The 18,964-nt window shown below is 43.9% G+C and overlaps 1 protein-coding gene across 1 annotated transcript in view; it reads left to right on the top strand.

The window, feature by feature from the left end:
- Nucleotides 1-18,964, top strand: part of LOC146811605 (extracellular calcium-sensing receptor-like) — a 189,623-nt gene that overhangs the window by 27,594 nt on the left and 143,065 nt on the right. Inside the window, exon 4 of the mRNA XM_085615083.1 lies at nt 4,394-4,685. Within this exon, the coding sequence (XP_085471209.1) occupies nt 4,394-4,685 (292 nt within the window). The remainder of the gene's footprint in view (nt 1-4,393; nt 4,686-18,964) is intronic.

The raw sequence follows: 18,964 nt of genomic DNA, 5'->3' as shown, positions 1-18,964 counted from the left end.
ATAACAAAAGAGTACCAAGTCCACCTGAAGAGCAAGAGCAGCAACTGACTGAACAGCATGAAACATCAGAATCTGAAGATGGTGAAGAATCTAGAGGGATAGATTCCAACATACAAATAGATGAAGAGCAACCCCGTACAAGTCAAGAAGATTGGATACCAGTGATTGAAATATCTGAAGTAGCTGTCAAAACAAGAAGAACAAATAATCTAGAGAGACAGGAAAGTAGAAAGGAAAAGGCAGGGCAAGAAGAACATACTCAGGAAGAAATAAACAAAGCTATTGAAAATCCTGAGCAGGGACAGATGGAAGAATAAGAACAAGTTCAGGCAGAAGAAGAGCAAATTGAAATAAGACTTGAACAGGATCAGATAGGGGTTTAAGAACAGGTTCAGGCAGAACAAGAACAAACTACAGAAAAACCTGAACAGGACCAGTTAGATGTAGAAGAACAAGTACAAGAACAAGTAGAAGAAGAACAAAATACAGAACAAATACAAACAGAGAGTGTAAAGGAACAAGAGCGAATTATGCCTAGACAAAATGAAAATAAAAGACCCCAAGAGAAAGACAGAGAAGGTGAAGGTGCAGTTCAAGTCAAAAGAATTTGAAAAAGTGAAAAATGGCCAGGTGGAGTTAAAAACTAAAATATTATTTAGGAAAAACAAGAAAGAACCCAGAGCAAGTAAATGAGGTTTCAAGTCAAACTTAACCGAAAGACGTCATTAGCAAAATCCACACGACGAAGCCCAAGATTGACAATTTTGAACAGAAAATATAAGGCTCCTGAGTGGACCTATATCATACTCGAAGAGTTTGAAAATTTAGATTTACGTGAAGAATCAGAAAGAGCCTCTGTCAGTCAGATTGATGAAAGCTAATTAAAGCCACCCTAAGATAAAAGATCACATTCTTCCTTTAAACCGATTAAGAAAAGAAAAGAGGAAAAGGATATTTCCTTTGTTTCAAAATGGCAGAAGTTAAAGTCACTGAACAATCGAAACGAGGTTGTAAATGAAAATGTTTTAGAGCTTGATTATGTAGTATTTTATTAGTAATATTTACAAGGTTATTTCTAACAGTGGTAGTACCTTTTCTCAGGGGACCCCCACCAGTCCTTTGGCCAGGGGGCTGGTCTTCCGCACCATCCTTGGTAATTAAAAATTTCAGTTATTCGCAAATGTTGTTTTTGATCTTTTCTCTCTGTCCTCTCCCTTTACGGCATTGATTATTGCTTGAGTCAGAGATAAATGCATTGTGTTTATTGATTGAATTTTTCTCTCCTATGAATGATATTGACTGCACTGTATTGAGACTGTTCACATGCACCTAAATGTTAGATAAAGATGTAAAACTTTCTTGAGTCTGTGGTGATTTACTTAAAAGTACAGAAAAGTTAGTTCATGTTAATTATCGCCATCAACTAGATTCAACTAATGGTCCATCGACCAGAGGAAAGAACTGGTTGATCTGCAAAGGGTTAGTTGAAAAATGAACAGAGGTATTGAATAGACTAATCCTAAACAGTTTGTGAAATTATAAAACTTGAACCACTAGCGGTTTGTCCACTGTGAGTTTAATGGGCCCAGGTGAGTATATGATAGTGCAGTATCTGTTGTTGGTGAACCGCTGGATCAGCATCTCCCATTTATCTTTTCCCAATTAATGACATACACCTGTTAAGGTCAAGCCTGCAAATGGCTTACTTGCAAATGCAACTTCAGATATGCAGCATTGGTATCTTTCATAGATTCTCAAGCTTGCCTCATTCCCCATCATCAAGCTATGAATTCCTGAAATTTTTAAACCAGGAATTACAACCAATTTAAAAGAGTCTATACTGCAGAAGATGCTGTTTACATTTTATCTGAACTCAATCTCAACTTTTTTATTTGGAGTGCAGAACCAGATCTGTAGCCATGCATGTTTTCCTACAGGACTGGGGTTAGACAGTGAATTATGATTTTACTCTGTTCATTGTGATTCCTACTGTAAGAGTTCATGGACTTAATAAAGGGCAGACAAAAGCCTGACCTAGTAGAATTTTCTATGGATTTTACAATTCAACATCCCAAAATGCAGCTCATCACAAGGGGCTCAGCAAGGGATCCTCTTCCACTTGTCCAAGATGGGCTGACCAAAACACCGAAGACGATATCAGTGCCTTTGCTTCAGATGCTAGTCAAGATAAAACATGTTTCTTTCCTAGGCAACACTGAAATTCATTTTGGACAGTGAATACCTATGAATCAGCAATGAGTAGTGTAGAAGCAGAGAGGAAGGAAGTGGTTTGTCAGGTTAAACCAAGATGTTCCTACAGTCCTATCTGTGAACTATAAACAAGGTGCTGATGAAGTTAGTAAAATGGATAGAGGCCCTGTCTCTCAAAACCCTGTTGACAAACTGACAATGCTCCTATGTCTAATCTTATTTAAGGCTGTGAAAACATTAGACTTTACAGAGAAGCTCTTATCCCAGCCTAGACTGTGGATGATCAAATCTAAAGAGTAAAATGAGGACACAACTTAGACCCAACTTTGGGGGTCATTAGCATGGCGGGCGGACTTGAGTCCCCCCGCCATCCTAGCGGTAACGGGACCGCCCGCCTGTAAGGCAGCAGTCCCACACTCCACATCAGGATGCGACTGCCACCGTGGCGGATGCATCCTGTTTTAACATTGTGGACGTCGCGGTGTTGAAAAACGCATGTTGTGCATTTCCAATGCACAACGTAGCAGGCACCACTCGGTGCCTGCCACCTTGTGCATGGAAATGGAGGGGGGTACGTGCAGCAACACCCCCCTCAACAAGGGGGCCCACAACAGGCTCCCAGTCCCAATTCCCAGCAGCCTTCTCCATGGCAGCATTGCCGCCATGGAAAAGCACCTGGCAACATACATCCTAATTTGGCGGATGGTGCCTGCTAGTCACCGCCACCATATCAGTGGCCCTGTTCCACCCACCAGCAATCGGTGCGATTGCCACTGGCAGAAAAGCAACAGATTGACTTTGCGTCCGCCACAATACCCACCGCCATCATAATATGGCGGTGGCTAAATCTTGACGGAACGATCGCCTCCGCCGGCCCGGCGGTGGCGATCGTTCCGCCATCGTAATGAACCCCTTTGTTGTCATTTTGGAAACCTTATTCTCCTATAGTTCGTCCACGTTGGACGAATATTTCAGATGTGACATGCTATAGTTAAACATAATGAAGAATGCAGCAAAACAAATATGGCTGGAATGCCTAAATGAATCTCAGACACTGGTAATTGCTCTGGGCCACATCACAGTCCATTGTTTTTAAGCCTACAATGTCACCTCAGATTAGATCCAGCCATATCCAAATCAGCCTTGGTCATCCTCCAATAAGAAAACAACAGCTGAAACTGCTGAGACAAATTCTCTCAGAACTAGAATACAAACAACCTAAGACTAGTTTTGGCGTATTTAAGTCTTTTCAGTGAGTTGTAGCTTGTTTTCAGTGGCACAGTGAGCATGGAACTTTCAAACAGGTGTGCCTGGCACAAACATTAACAGTGCGCTGGATTACAGTGAATGTGCTTCCCTCAGGGCAGCAAATTCAGTGAAATATGGAGCAGCTGCTTTAAACAGTTGCTCCTTGTTTCACTGTGCAGGCAGCACACATCTACACTTTGAGAGGGGACGGAAATCCCCTTGCAATTGGGGGCAATGAGAGTCATGGGACCCCCTTTGTCCCCTCTAGAGGGTAACCTTCAGGGGGCTCACTGAAAGTGTACCACCTTATTTTGGTGCACTGTCAGAGTGTCTCCTGACAACTTCTTTGCCTTTGCACCCATTTCCATATTATGGTGCAGGTGCAAAGGCAAAGAGAGTCCCTCATTTACATGAGGCCATGCGCCCATGCAAATGAGAGACCAGGCTGCACAAGTATTTGCGGCCTCTTCTTTAATACTATTGTACACTGGGGGTGCACAAAGCAGGCGCACACGCATGTTGCAACCCCAGTTTGCTTGTGTAAAACAGCCTCTAGTCTTTAAATACCTTTTTCTGTGGGTCAACGCATACCAAGGATCCTAATAACTGACTTTGTGTCCAATTATTTCATCTTGGCCTCCTTTATTTAATAAGCAGCTTTCACATGCAAAGGGACAATGTGCTATAATATAATGATACATCCCAATGGGAAAGGTGGCCCTGATCAAGTCTTGTCTTCTTCACTAATTCATCTGTATAATTCCCCCCCTAGGGCCCTAAGGTAAAACACCAGACTGCAATGACTTTAAGTGCATTAGTGTGGAACCGCTCTTGAACGTTTTTGACTGCTTCCGCCTAACATGATAATGTCTTTTTGTGCTTTTGTCATTGTATTATTGTGTATGTGTAAAGCTATGCCTTTTTTTTTTTAAAGCATTCACAGTGAAATATACCGATGTGTTCTCGCCATGGTGTTTGCAACAATGGAAATTAACAAGAATCCTACTATTCTACCCCAAGTAGACCTGGGATTCAAGATTTACGACTCTTGTTATTCAGAAGTTTCTGCTATTGAGGGTACTATGTGGTTGCTATCAGGTCATCGGACAACTGTCCCAAATTACAACTGTGCCCCAAATTTAACACCATCAGCTATCATTGGCGATGTACTATCTTCATCATCCCTTCCTGTGGCCAGAATCCTAGGGGTCACCCGATACCCTCAGGTATGATGTGAGCATAATTTGTGTTGTTAGCTCATTAGCAATCAACAATCTACTATAATTTGCTTGAGTATTTATAATTTAGTGTGTTTGCACATACAGATATGTGTATAATAATACTTTTCACAATACACTTAGTTATCATACCTGAATTGCTTCTCCTATGGATGTAATAATACTCATACTAAACTAAAGTATGGCTCAGTGCTAAAAAATATGTAGAGAAATGCATACTTATGCTGAACATCAGCGTATGGGAGACTGTAACAATATGAGTGCACAGTATCACAGGGTATGGTATCAGAATATTGAGTTGTAAATATTGTGTCAGAAAAAGCTTTTAGTCTGAATATTGACTGCAAAAAGAAATTGTGAAGCTAAGTGTGTAAAGGTAAGGATTTATTTAGTGCATTTAAATCCATGTACATGACCAATGACAAAATCTATATCTTGAAGGGATGTAGATGTGGAGCTAAGAATGAAGGCAAGGAGGGGTTACTGAGCCCAACTGTGGGGTTTGAGGCCTTTTACTCCTGATGTCCCGGGGCTCAAACCTGCCCCCAGTGACAAAACCGACTCCCACCCCTCTGGGAAAAAGCCTGGTGCATGCTACGGCTAGTCCAGCCCTGGTTAGAGGTAGACACAGGGGAATGAACCCAGGTTCACAATCCAAAATACGTGCAGCAGCAGCAAAATTGATTGTCCAGCCAAATACTTGCATTTGTGATAACAGAAGTATTTTATAAACGTCTACAAAGTAACATATGACATTAAGAAACAATACACACAGTCCCCTGAGGTCAAGGCTCTAGTGTTTCATAGGCAGATGCCTGAGTCCCACTCCCCCAAGCTAGGGATTGTGGTTATTCTTCATTCATTATAGAAAACATTAAGGTTAAGCCCCACTAGTCTTAAGAGTCCCACTCCAACTCTGTATTAAAGTCTAGAGTGTTCCAGAGCTGAAGCGCTACCTGGAAAGCAAGTTTCCCAGACTGCCCTGTGATCAGTTTTAACTGCACCAGCAGGATCAAAGTGATCAAAGTCTCTTAGCGTGCCCCCTCACTAGGTGCTGGAGCTGCAGCGGCTGACTCCGATAAGTCTTACACTCACCCAGCCCAGGCAGCTGTGGCTCCAAGCTGGGTAAGTTCTTTGACTCATCCCAAAGTGCAAAGATCCTGACACTGAGCCTCAGTCATGGTTCAGGACCACTAGGGTCACTACCACGGGTTCTCTCTTCACATGATGTTCTCGATCAAGTCATATTTCTTGCTTGGTCTTGCAGGTCCCCTCTTGCATACAGGGTCACCATCTCTCCAATGCACACGGACTCCAACCGGATGGGCACAGTGGTTCTCTTCATGGTTTCTTCACCTGACAGGCAGGGTTGCCAGGTTACCATCACACATGGGCTAAAGCCAACTCAGCATGGCAATCCTCCTCACTGCATCCCCACCTGGCATATGGGGTCAACAACTTATCACCGCACATGGCCTACAGCCCGCTCGGCACAGTTATACACTGAAAATACCTAAAAGGAACATTTTGTCTACCCTATATGTTTTTTGTATCTGTATCACCTTTTCTTTTACGCCAAAACAGGTAAAATTCACATGGTTGACACATGGAGGAGATGATTGCTTCAGCTGAACAACAGGATCTGACGGGCTCTGGTGATTGTTAAGCCCTCAGGGTAATCCGGGAAAAGGTATTTCCTAACAAGATCAATTACTAAATCTATGTCGCTGGACCCCACCTCTCAGGTAGAACACCAATAAAAATAAACTGAGGTTTGACCTCCGGGACACATCTTCCAATTCCTCCTGTTTATTCTTAATTTGCACAAGTACCTTAGTCAAGGACACTTTGTGTCTAATTACGATGTCGGTCGAAAAGCTAGGTTTAAAGTCCGAGCGCCATATTATGATGACGCCGGTCAGAGTTTAAACCAACCGAGGAATCAAACGCAGTTTTGACAGGCTCCGGCCAGTCAGAGAGCCCCCATAATCCCTTAAGGACTGCATTTCCGATGTCGATTTTATGATGTCGGTTTCCAACAGCCAATCCATATTGGCCTTTGCAACATGAATTGGCCATAGGAAACTGACTTTGGGAGCCCCTAGCAGGGACCCCATCCCTCTGGCCCTCCTGATATGGCCATGGGGGGCACCTATGAAGCCACTCTTAACATCCCTGCACCGTGTGGGAGGCACCTTACGGTGCCTGCTAAACTGGGCAGGGATGTCTAAAAACGTTCTTTTTTTAATGGGAGCTTGTACTGCTGGCGTTGGCGGCCCACCACACAGTCACCCACTGAAAAATAGAGTTTGCGACCGCTACTAATTGTGTGGTCAGAACCGCCAACCTATGGTTGGGCCGTTCCTTCCACGAAGGTGTCAGTTGGAGGCAACTCTGACGTTCATCATAATGAGGGCCTGTGATGGAAGGTTTTTCTTGTTGCTGGTCTTCAGCGTTTGAGAGATTTTATACTAACTGTCAATCTGTAATATTCTCCAATCTGTCTGTGCTCATCATCTTGATTTTTAGAGCAGGAGCAGATGAGGGTCTCATATCTCTAACCTCCTTTAAGATTGTACCCAATATTTGAAACAGTATGTTATAGTTAATTTGTGGCTGTGGAGACTGGAATGAAGAATCATTTCCTTTCAAGCTTGTTTTGTTGACCATAATCTGTAAAAGCTGATGGGCTTCATGAAAGGCACCTAGTCATTCACTGCTGCTGTTCTGTCAAATCTACTGATTCTGTAACTCATGATCATTTGACGTGCCAGCATCTTACTGGAAAGCAGAAGATGATTTAGCCCTATTTGTAAGACAAATACACGTTTTAGGAAGTGAGTTCTGTACCTTCTAACTTCTGTCTTTATTTCTGGTCTTTACCGGTAAGCTCTCAGTTCATGAGGGCAGAATGTTAGGCGAGTGCCTGTTCTTTGTGCCTTCACCTTTGCTCTGGACTTCCTGGAGTCTTGGAAAATTACAATTATTCCTCAGATTCAGTACTGTTGTGGGCTCTTGAGGTCTTGCACTTAGCGGAAGGATAAGGCGGGAGTACCCGAAGAGGGGTACAAGGAGAAAAACTGATTAGAATCAGGCTTAGCAGCATATCCTTATTTAGCCGCTTTTAGTTTTTGTTTGTCGGTGAGATTTTTATCCCTCTGAGGTGTTGAGAGATCTACCATTGTGTTCTGTTCTTTTGATGGTCTCTTTGTAGATTTCTTTGGGTACCGCAGTGTTGCTGTGGGTCTACTGTTTTTCTTGCACTCAAGTTAGGTGACATCTACATAATTTGTAGTTGTCCCAAGTAATAAATCTCACTGGCCTAGTTCCTGTCTTTCTCTCATGACCCTCCCCTATTCATCAACCTTCCTACGCAGCTTTCAAGTGAGCAGTCCAATACCTCACTAGTTACAGCTAAAGTCAGTGTTGCATCTTCTAGATTTACTCCATTTTAGCTAGATACATCTACAAGACTGTTTTGAGTGCACGTTGGTTAGGACACTTTATAATTGCTCTTTAAAGGATGAATACCCAAATATAGCATAGTGTTTTAATTGGTTGAGATTCCTTATTCAAGATGATATTGAAACTAAGATGTTTCCTGCTTGATGTGGATTCAGTAGTGAAGCCATCTTAGGTGAATTCCTAACATACACATTTTTTATCCCTGAGTATTTTGTTGTACATTTGTGTTGTACCCTTGTGGTTCTCATCACTTATACTTCTCTGTTACGATGTGCTACAGTCAACTTTCCTGATCAGTCTCATGTTTACATTGTTAGTTGCCTTATGAAAGGATTGTAACCCCCTCATTTCCTTCAGGATGCCACACCACACAGCCAGTGTTCCCACTCTAGCCAGATGGGTTTGGTGGTCGTGTTCTGGGATGGGCATTAGAACATTTCCAAGTTAAGTGTCTAATCAACCCAATGAGCCATTTAAGCTTGTGCTGGTTATGGCCTAATCGCGATTTTGAAATCCACAGTTGGTCCAATACCTTCACCTTTGTGTATAAACCAGCTGAACATGCAGTTAGCGCTGTGATTGTTAGGCTCTGAAAATACCATATGACAGTGTCCCCTTATCCTTGATGTAAAATAAAGAATTTCCTAGCTTGCAATAACAAAGTCAAAATGTCATTGAAGCCAGGGAGGTGGACATTATCTTATCTCTGATCGGTGTTACATTAATCAACCCAAAATATCACAATGCTTGTCTACTGCTTTTACCATGTCTTCAAATTTGTATCTGATGTTGTTTACTTTAAGCAACATGGTGAATCCTAAAAATGCTGTTTTCTCTATTTGAAGTACGGTTCCTACAGCTCTTTCACTATTTGTTTTTTCTTCAATTCAGCCTAAAGGTTTGTCTCAACTTATCGGAGGTGTCCCCTCTTAGCTGTTGTCTGAGCTCCTCTTTTCTAAACCTGGTCCTTAGTCTTTGATCTCCTGCCTACTTCTGACCTCCGCCTCTTCCCTGAGTTGAAAATGTACTGATGTCTATCTTGAGTTTGCTGATCTTGACATGCCTAAGTTGTTGCCCTACAAAATCTAAAGAGGAAGAGGCTGAGACTTCAGCTCAGAGATGCAGAGTGAACAGTGAGATCACATTGTATCTCTGATGATGATACATTGCTACTGGGAGCCTGCAATTAAATCGCTATGTTATATAATTTCTGCTGCCCTATTTCTAAAAACATTCAGGTTTCCTTGTCACAATGTTGACTAACTTACGACTTTGGCATATCTTTTCCAGGAGTGCTTTCCCACCCGCGGGTGACAGGGGTGAACTTGGTTCAATGCACCAGTGACTAATATGAAAGACAGGGTATTATAGCCCTGCAAAATACTATTCAATATGTATTTGAGATAGAGGCATTACTTTTGGGTTAGTAACTATCCCATAAAGGGATCAGGGGCACCCTGAGAAAAGTCATCAAATAAATGTTACCAACCCTATTTCGTTATTCACTGTATCACACACATACACACTGTACTAAGAAGAATGAACACTTTAAACTAAAAGGTAGTTATTGCTACAGGAATAACCTGTGTCTTCATACATCTAAAAAAAACTATGCAGAATATTATTAAAACAGCAAGAAAACACGTTATAGATAACAAGAATAAAATGAACATTTCTAGCGTGTTTTAAAATGTCATCTAAAGACTAACACCCTAATATCTATTTCTATGTGCTACAGTAAGAGATCATGGAAGGCAGAGCGACATTGCAGTCCAGAGTTTCTTAAGTAGAAGAGACACACTGCATACCTTGTTGAAAGCAAAGGCTGTCTTTTATCAGCAGAAGCGTGAAGACAGTGTTCCCCGCGAAGTGCAAACACACGCTGCGGTAGCAGCAGGTTGGTCTTCCTCCAAACTCGGCTTTTATTAGCTTCAGGCTTTAGGCAAGATGTAGCATCTGCGAAGTGTGCTGGCAGTAAGTGAGATCATCTCTGGCAGAATCTGGGGCAATAATCTGGAAAAAGGACCTCACCTGACATGTGGTCAAGTGGTTGTCCTTGCATGCTAAATCTTATCAGAAATTGAAATTTCTGAGATAAGCTCAGGAATGTGTGACAAAGATTATGTGCATCAAGGTGTGCGTCCCAATCAATCAATCATTCAGGCATTTATATAGCGCACTACTCACCCGGAGGGTCTCAAGGCGCTTGGGGAGGGGGGTCCGCTACTGCTCGAACAGCCAGGTCTTGAGTTGCTTCCTGAAGGCGAGGTGGTCTTGGGTCAGGCGGAGGTGGGTCGGGAGGGAGTTCCAAGTCTTGGCGGCCAGGTAGGAGAAGGCCCTTCCTCCTGTGTTGACTCTTCGGATGCGGGGGACGGCGGCGAGGGCATGGCTGGTCGATCGAAGCTGACGTGTGGGAGTGTAGAAGTTGAGGCGGCTGTTGAGGTATCTTGGGCCTTGGTTGTGTAGGGCTTTGTGTGCGTGGGTGAGGAGACGGAAGGTGATTCTCTTGTTGACCGGGAGCCAGTGCAGGTCTCTCAGGTGTCCGGAGATGTGGCTGTGTCGGGGATGTCGAGGATGAGTCTTGCTGAGGTGTTCTGGATCCGCTGGAGTCTCTTCTGGAGTTTGGCAGTGGTTCCGGCGTAGAGGGAGCTGCCGTAGTCCAGTCGGCTGGTGACGAGGGCCTGGGTAACCGTCTTTCTGGTCTCGGTGGGGATCCACCGGAAGATCTTACGTAGCATGCGCAGGATGTTGAAGCACGACGAGGAGACGGCGTTGACTTGTCTGGTCATGGAGAGGGAGGAGTCCAGGATGAAGCCCAGGTTGCGTGCGTGGTCTGTCGGTTTGGGTGCGCTGCCCAGGGCAGGGGGCCACCAGGAGTCGTCCCAGGCGGAGGGCGAGGAGCCCAGGATGAGGACCTCCGTCTTGTCCGAGTTCAGCTTCAGGTGGCTGTTCATCATCCACTTGGCTACGTCTTTCATCCCTTCGTGTAGGTTGGCTCTGGCGGTGGCGGGGTCGTTGGTGAGGGAGAGGATCAGCTGGGTGTCGTCGGCGTAAGAGATGATGTTGAGGTTGTGTTGGCGTGCGATGGCCGCGAGGGGGCTCATGTAGACATTTAAGAGGGTGGGGCTGAGCGAGGAGCCTTGAGGAACGCCGCAGATGACTTCGGTGGCTTCTGATCTGAACGGGGGGAGGCGGACTCTCTGTGTTCTTCCGGCGAGGAAGGAGATGATCCATTCTAGTGCCTTCTCCTGGATTACGACGTTGCAGAGGCGCTGCACTAGGGTGCGGTGGCAGACAGTGTCGAATGCCGCGGAGAGGTCCAAGAGGATGAGGGCCACTGTTTCCCCGTTGTCGAGCAGGGTTCTGATGTCATCAGTGGCGGCGATGAGGGCGGTCTCTGTGCGGTGGTTGGCCGGAAGCCAGACTGCGAGTGGTCGAGGGATCCGTTCGTCTCGAGGAAGGCGACCAGCTGCTTGTTGACGGTCTTCTCGATGACTTTGGCCGGAAACGGGAGGAGCGAGATGGGGCGGTAGTTTTTGAGTTCGGTGGGGTCCGCTGAAGGTTTCTTCAGTAGAGCGCTGAGTTCGGCGTGCTTCCAACTCTCCGGGAAGGTGGCGGTGTCGAAGGAGGTGTTGATGATGTCCCGCAGGTGGGGTGCGATGGCAGCTTTGGCCTTGTTGAAGACGTGGTGCGGGCAGGGGTCGGTTGGAGAACTGGTGTGGATGGAGTTCATCGTGCGACGGGTTTCTTCGGTGTTGATCGGGGTCCAGGCACGGAGGGTGGTGGCGGGGGGTGCAGGTGCGGTCGTGGGGTGCGTTGGCTGTGTGATGAAGCTGTTGTGTATATCTGCGATCTTGTTGTGGAAGTAGGAGGCGAGGGAGTTGCAGAGGTCTTGTGATGGGGTGATGTCGTTGTTTCCGGCGTTGGGGTTGGAGAGCTCTTTGACGATGTTGAAGAGTTCCTTGCTGTTGTGTGCGTTGTTGTCCAGTCGTTCCTTGAATGCGGTTTTCTTGGTGGTGTGGATCAGTTGGTGGTGTTTTCGAGTGGCGAGCTTGAGGGTGGTCATGCTGTCAGGTGTTGGGTCCCAGATGTTTCCTTATGAACATCAAAGGTAAAAGGACATCAACTAAGACTACATTATTTTGGTTATATGCCTGTATGTCTTCTTATTTAACTTTGATACAGTGAAGAGAAGACATTTCATCCAGACGAATGTCATGTTAACTGGGGTATCCACGTCATCAAATGAATGACTTGATGCTTTCACAGTTTTTAGAAAGATAAGGTCAGACAACATCTGCGTCTAATGGCAGACATGACAATGATTCTTCATAACTCGGGAAAGATAGCGACCTATATTGTTTGAGAGTGACAATATGGCGACCTCCATTAGCCAAGATGAAGTTGAAGCCTACATAAAATGGAGTTGGACCTTAGGGACTTTAAGTCAACAAGCTAGAAAAATCTTTGTTTAAATTCCTAATTTTAACCCAAATCATAACCGGTAGATGTCTTCTTGAGGTGTATTAGATGCTCTATTGCATTTGGCCAGTAGGTGTTACTTTCCCATTTGTATTAATGTTACTGCTGTAGTGGTGTTTTTCTTACCTCTGTGAAACAGTACCTGGAGAGTTTCTTTCTTTTATTGCCCTATCCAAATCACATCCTGTGGGCCCTTCTTTGAATTTGCCAAAACCCTTTAGTATGTTTTTCACTTGCACTTGTAGATGGCTTGTGCTCTAGCAGAACTGGTTATGCTGGGACATTTGAGAGGACACAAAGCCTCAATTATTGTTTCGTAAACATAACAAGAGCAGGGTGGTGAAGAACTGGTGACTACTCACATCAGCTTGCTTTATGAATGACCGCAAAATTTTAACCTATGCCTTCCTCCCTTTCTTTCCCCCTGGATTGAGCTACAGTGTGTGAGACAAGAAATATTTGACCCCTCTCAGCCCACATTAAAAATAATGGAATCTATTCTCAGTGATGTAAGGCAAAAGGATGGGCCCCTGTGAAGAATGTTGTGAGGGGCCATGGAGTTACCCGTATCGCACAGATATTCATGGGCCTCTGTTTGAATGGGGCACCTTGAAGGTTTGAGGCTCCCTTGCACTGCATGTAACTATGGTATAACCCTGTGTCTTCTCACTGAATTGCAGCCACCCAGTTATTAAATTGGGCAACATACGTGATGAAATAACAAGTTTCTTGTTTTATATTGTATATGTCTATGATGTACAAATCATTTGGAGAATGACCTTCAAATATAGCCCAAGAGTCCATCTAAAAGATTTCCTAACTATGTAGCTTGGAATCTTTTCAGAGTATGATGGGGTTGCCCAAATAGAAGTGTGACCTTCCATCTTCTCAAAACTAAAGGTGACCTTGGACGTTCGTATTTTGTATCGCTGAAGCCTGTTCATAAAGGTCAATAATCATCTTGTTATGAATCCCTGGATTCTCTGTAGATCCCTGGAATATTTTTGTGGAATTAGCAGTGTATGTAAATCAGCCCCCCTCCCATGTACACATAGTACATCCCAGCCAGCTAGGTGATAAGGTCCCTGGAACCCCAAAGTTGTATTTTATCTAAACACGTTATTTTTATTTTTATTTGCATTTAAAGAGTTTTATAAAATGCATACATGACCCTAGGGTATCAGACCGCTTTACAAGTATTCAAGTAGACAAAAAAGACAAATCAACCACACATCTTGAGGTCAGACCTACATATGATATAGTAGTGGTAGTGAAGGAAGAAATGTGTTAATCAGTAGGGTCTTTACCTCTTTCTTGAAAGAAGCAGTTGAAGGGTTTAGTCTAATCGAAGGAGAGAGCTCTAAATGTGAGGTATTTCTGTAGTGAATGAACAGCTGTAGCTTTGCTTCTTTTTAAATTTTGGGGGTTTCAGTAACAGAGAACAGGAACATTTGTGAAGTTCTACCTTGCCCGAGAGATCAAGTTTCTGGTCAGGAAAACTGGAGTATTATGGTCAAATTCTATGTGTGTCATACATGCTATTTATAGGGGACTAAATGCCTCAAAAGGTGGTCAATTTAAATATTTTAGTCCAGGAGTGATGTGGTTCCCTTTTCTAGATCATGTGAAGAGAAGAGATGCTGCGTTCGGTGAAGTGTTAAGTGGCACTGTCTTGGCTACCCCTGTGTGAGTTTCGCTCCCCTATTCCAGTCTAGAGATAACAAGGGGTTGAACTGCCTTCTTGAAGTCAGTTGGGGGGCGGGCAAGCTTTATCTTTCTTAGGAAATTCAAATCGAATGGGGCCCTCTAGTTGTGGTGCTTATATTGGCCTGCATGCCTACAATTTTATCTAAGGTGATACCTAGTGATTTTGTAGAGTCAAAAACAAAGGGCGAACAGTTTAGTGCATTATGGTGTTTGATCCGTTCTGTGGCCAGAAGAGTGCTCTTACCTGGAAAGCTAATTAGAATTTCAATATTTTGTGGATTTAATTTGAGATGGTTTAGGTTCAGCCAGTGCAATAAGTTGTCTTTGAGTGTTTTGACATTTTCTGGAGAATATATTTTTATGTCGAGTTGAGTATTGTCTGCGTACATATGATATGAGATGTTAGAGAGCTTAAGGATTTCAGAAAGCAGTTCCCTGTACAGGTTTAATAGAGTGAGGGAAAAATGGAACCTTGAGGAACCCCAAATGTCACTGGGGTCAGGTTGGGCCGGACCTGATTTAACATGAATCTTTATGATCTGTTTTGCAGAAAAGATGAGAACCAGTTTTGCACCGTTCCAGAGAGACCCATCCTGCTACCTAATAATGCATGCTGATAGTCATGATTCACTGTGTCAAATGCTGAGGAGATATCAGGCTGTGTTAGCAGGCACGATTCATTATGGTTGAGAATCTGTAAGGCCTTGTTCATTATGTGGACAATAGCATTTTCAGTACTGTGGCCTTGTCTGAACCCATTTTGACAATTATTTGTTGGCTCAGTTGAATATGAACACTTAGCTCAAGGAGCTTCCCTAAAAAAGGAATATTGGAAATCTGGTTGGAAATTGTCGCGGTCAGTCTGATCTGGATTTTGTTTTTATTCAGAATACGAGAAACCTGAGCAGATTTTAGCGACTTTCCAGAGAGCTTTTTAAAAGTAAAGAATTTTACTCCTAAGGTAGCCTCCATAAACATGCATGTGTTAATATAAGCTTATGACGTGGTACCTTTTGATCCTACTCCATTGGGCTTACAGCAAAGAATAGATGCTCCCACTAAGTATTCAGAGGAAAACTACCTAAAAGTAAACATTTCCAAAATAAAGGTAGTTCAACTCAGGGGAAGGAAACATCATACCCACTTTGTCTGGAACTTAGATGGCATATCAATTGAGGTGATAAAAGCGGTAACCGACCTAGGATGAGTTTTTGCACAATCCCTGGAAGTACATTCCCACTTACAGCATAAGACACAAAAAGATTTTATTCCCCTTCGGCTAAGAGACATTTTCATGCTCTCATTGAAATCTATGGATTTAACCTAGATCTCTTGACTGGGTGAGAATGTCTGCATTGTCAGCATTCCGTCCATCATTTGTTTGTTGTAACGCTTTTCGCCCTAAGTGGGATGGGTATTCCCAGACGTGGGACCCGTGCTCACTACGCCACTGGAGTCAAGTTATCCTGGCTGATGACGGCTGATAGCCAGAAACCGGTCCTAGGATGCTTGATTCCGGTCCAGGGAAGACATGGCTTGGCAGTTCGGGCTGGACTGTTCCCATGAGGCACAGGGTCAAGACTGATTTGCATATGGCCATGTCTGAACTGGGGTGGCGTAGTGGGCAAAAGAACGATGGATTTAACCCAGATCTCTTGACTGGGGGAGAATGTCTGCATTGTCAGCATTCCGTCCATCATTTGTTTGTTGTAACGCTTTTCGCCCTAAGTGGGATGGGTATTCCCAGACGTGGGACCCGTGCTCAATACACCACTGGAGTCAAGCTATCCTGGCTGATGACGGCTGATAGCCAGAAACCGGTCCTAGGATGCTTGTTTCCGGTCCAGGGAAGACATGGCTTGGCAGTTCGGGCTGGACTGTTCCCATGAGGCACAGGGTCAAGACTGATTTGCATATGGCCATGTCTGAACTGGGGTGGCGTAGTGGGCAAAAGAACGATGGATTTAACCCAGATCTCTTGACTGGGGGAGAATGTCTGCATTGTCAGCATTCCGTCCATCATTTGTTTGTTGTAACGCTCATTGAAATCTACAGCGCACAAATTCCCCCTACCCTAATTTATGCTATAGAATATATTCCCATCAATAGATGGAACATTCTGAATATCTGCAAAGGTAAATTATTAAGTAAAATAATGCTACTGAGCCAGGCCTTCCACGGTTCAGATCCTTCACTTAGAGCTTTCAATTGTAAGTGCATTTTCAATAGCTTTGGCCAACTGTGAGGAAGACCATGCCCCATTACCCTCAAGGGACCAAAACCCGACAGTTCAAATATCCCTCAACGTACCTCTCTTATCCCAGTATGACGGCGACGCCCAGCTCTGACGGCCCCTTCCTGGAACAAGGAAAAGGAAAAGGTTAATTCTGCTATCTTGAGTCCGCTGACGTCGGAAGGGGGCGGACTAAAAAGCACCAGGAACCCACCAGGGATCTCAAGCAATGGTAAAAGCAACATCTCTGGACTGGAAGGGGTGTGCAGGAGGTGGAACCCGGAAGATGCAGAGGAGCACAGCGAGACAGTAGGAAGGTGCGAACAAGAGGAGACGCCTTCCACCGCAGCCGAGCCGGGACAAGCCGAGGAGGACAAAAGAGTGGTGGTCAACCCCAGGATATTTCTATACTATGCCTCAACTCAGGACAGTTGCGGGTTCTGCGGTACATGACCAGGGTGGTGAAGGGAGACTCGGGGGACAGCTGGGATAACTGGGAGGGTAATAAAGGGGAACCGAGGCTGGAAACGCCAAAAGTACGGCCAGCCTAGAATTCTATACGTTCCTTGTCCTTGGTGTTTTCTTTGCCTCTTGTTGCCCATTTTATTTTATTTTATTTTTTTATTATTTCTATATCTGGCCTAAGGAAGAGGCCAGACAAACTGTCTATAGTTGCTCATCATAGGGCAAAACAATAGTAGTTTTATGGCTCAATTACTTCTTTTGTGGTACTGTTGCTTCCAGGAAAGGTTACTGTGAACAGCTGGCACAGGCTAACAACAATACGGAGGGGAATTGACTCGGCATGACCATACTTGTTTCCTTTTCTCTGCATATTTCTTATTCTGGCCCTTATTTTTCACAAAGAGGACCCTAGAACCTCGCAGAGAGAGAGAGAGAGAGAGAGAGAGAGAGAGAGAGAGAGAGAGAGAGAGATAAAACAGACAGAGAGAGAAAGAGAGAGGGAGAGGGAGCACTTACCCCCCACTTTTCACCAAGCCTAGATCTCTGACTAGCACTCCTGCGTGTGGTAACAGTATCTATCCTGCACCTGGAAATGTAGTATCGCTATACTTACTGCCATCTCCCTGTCTTCTTCCCTGAGATCCCGGGACGCACCACTGAAGGAGGTCTGACCTAGAAAGAAGAAGGAGAGAAGAAGTGCTGTCAGAAAAAGAGAGGAACTGAAAATGTATTCGGCCTGCTTCACACACATATATTTTTTGTTGCTGTTTGAACTTCTTCCATAATTAAACACCAATATTGAGAGACACACCAAGCCTCCTAGATTCCTTTTTTGCCAATCCCTCCCACACCAACATAATTAGATGGTCATTTAAACTCTTTCATGCGGAAGAAGGCTCTTTAAGGGCCTTATTGAAACACAAAACATTTAAGGTAGGGAAAAAACAAGACACATTTAATAGAATTTTGATACAGCCTTAGAATACTGCAGATGCATCTAAAGCATCCTGCAATCCTGGTCTCCAGCACACTTGAAGCTTTTCCTGAAAAACATGACACCCCGATTAAGCCATGAACTTGATAGGGCACATTTTTCTCAACTATCTCATTATAAATCTCTTGTATCCACTATTAAGTTTAAGAGCCATCAAAAGTATGTGAGATTCACCCTAGAACATAATATTCGGAGATGCATCATGTTTCGATTATGTATATTACTTTTGAAGGCCTACACTAATAGCTGGGGCGTTTCAGCTGATTGTACAGGAGTATGTGACAAATGTAATAGAGGAGTTCAGGGCTTAATACATGTTTTTTATTCATGTTTTAATAAAGCGGTAGTTTAGGTCAAGGAACCGATTTTCAAAACCTATTTCTTTTAGATATAATCTCTTGACCCTCAATGACTTGATCGCCTTTCTGAAATCACCGCAGAATGAATTTGTTTGTTATAATATGTACAAATGTAGGAAACATTTTTATCTGTATTTTAGAAGGAAATCTTTTATTAATATGTAAATAGTAGGATTTTATAAAAGAGTGTATGTATGATTCACGAATTCATTTCAAATTGTTGATTTCTGTAGAGGTCTAAATCAATAAAATCGAATTGAAGTGTAAAGAGCAGATGTTAGGCAGTTTGAATGTCAACTTTACCTAAGATCTTAATTTTCTTTCATATGGCATCATCATAGCGCTGCACTCGCGAGAGCTTTTGTAAATGGGGGATCTGGAAGTGCAAACGAGTGCTTTCAGGCCTCCAAATACAGTGCATGTGCGTCGGCCGGGCGCGCGCACCATTTGGAGGCCTGAAAGCACTTGTTTGCTTTCACTTTCGCGGGCCGCACGGCCGCTTTGATGTGATCGCGATCGCGATTACTTTCACACACGCACATACCCTACCACGGTCAGTCAT

This window comes from Triturus cristatus, chromosome 7 (assembly GCF_964204655.1).
Source record: "Triturus cristatus chromosome 7, aTriCri1.1, whole genome shotgun sequence".
NCBI classification, from domain to species: Eukaryota; Metazoa; Chordata; class Amphibia; order Caudata; family Salamandridae; genus Triturus; species Triturus cristatus.
Note: the sequence above shows the minus strand (reverse complement) of the source record. Positions and strands in the feature narration are given on the sequence as shown.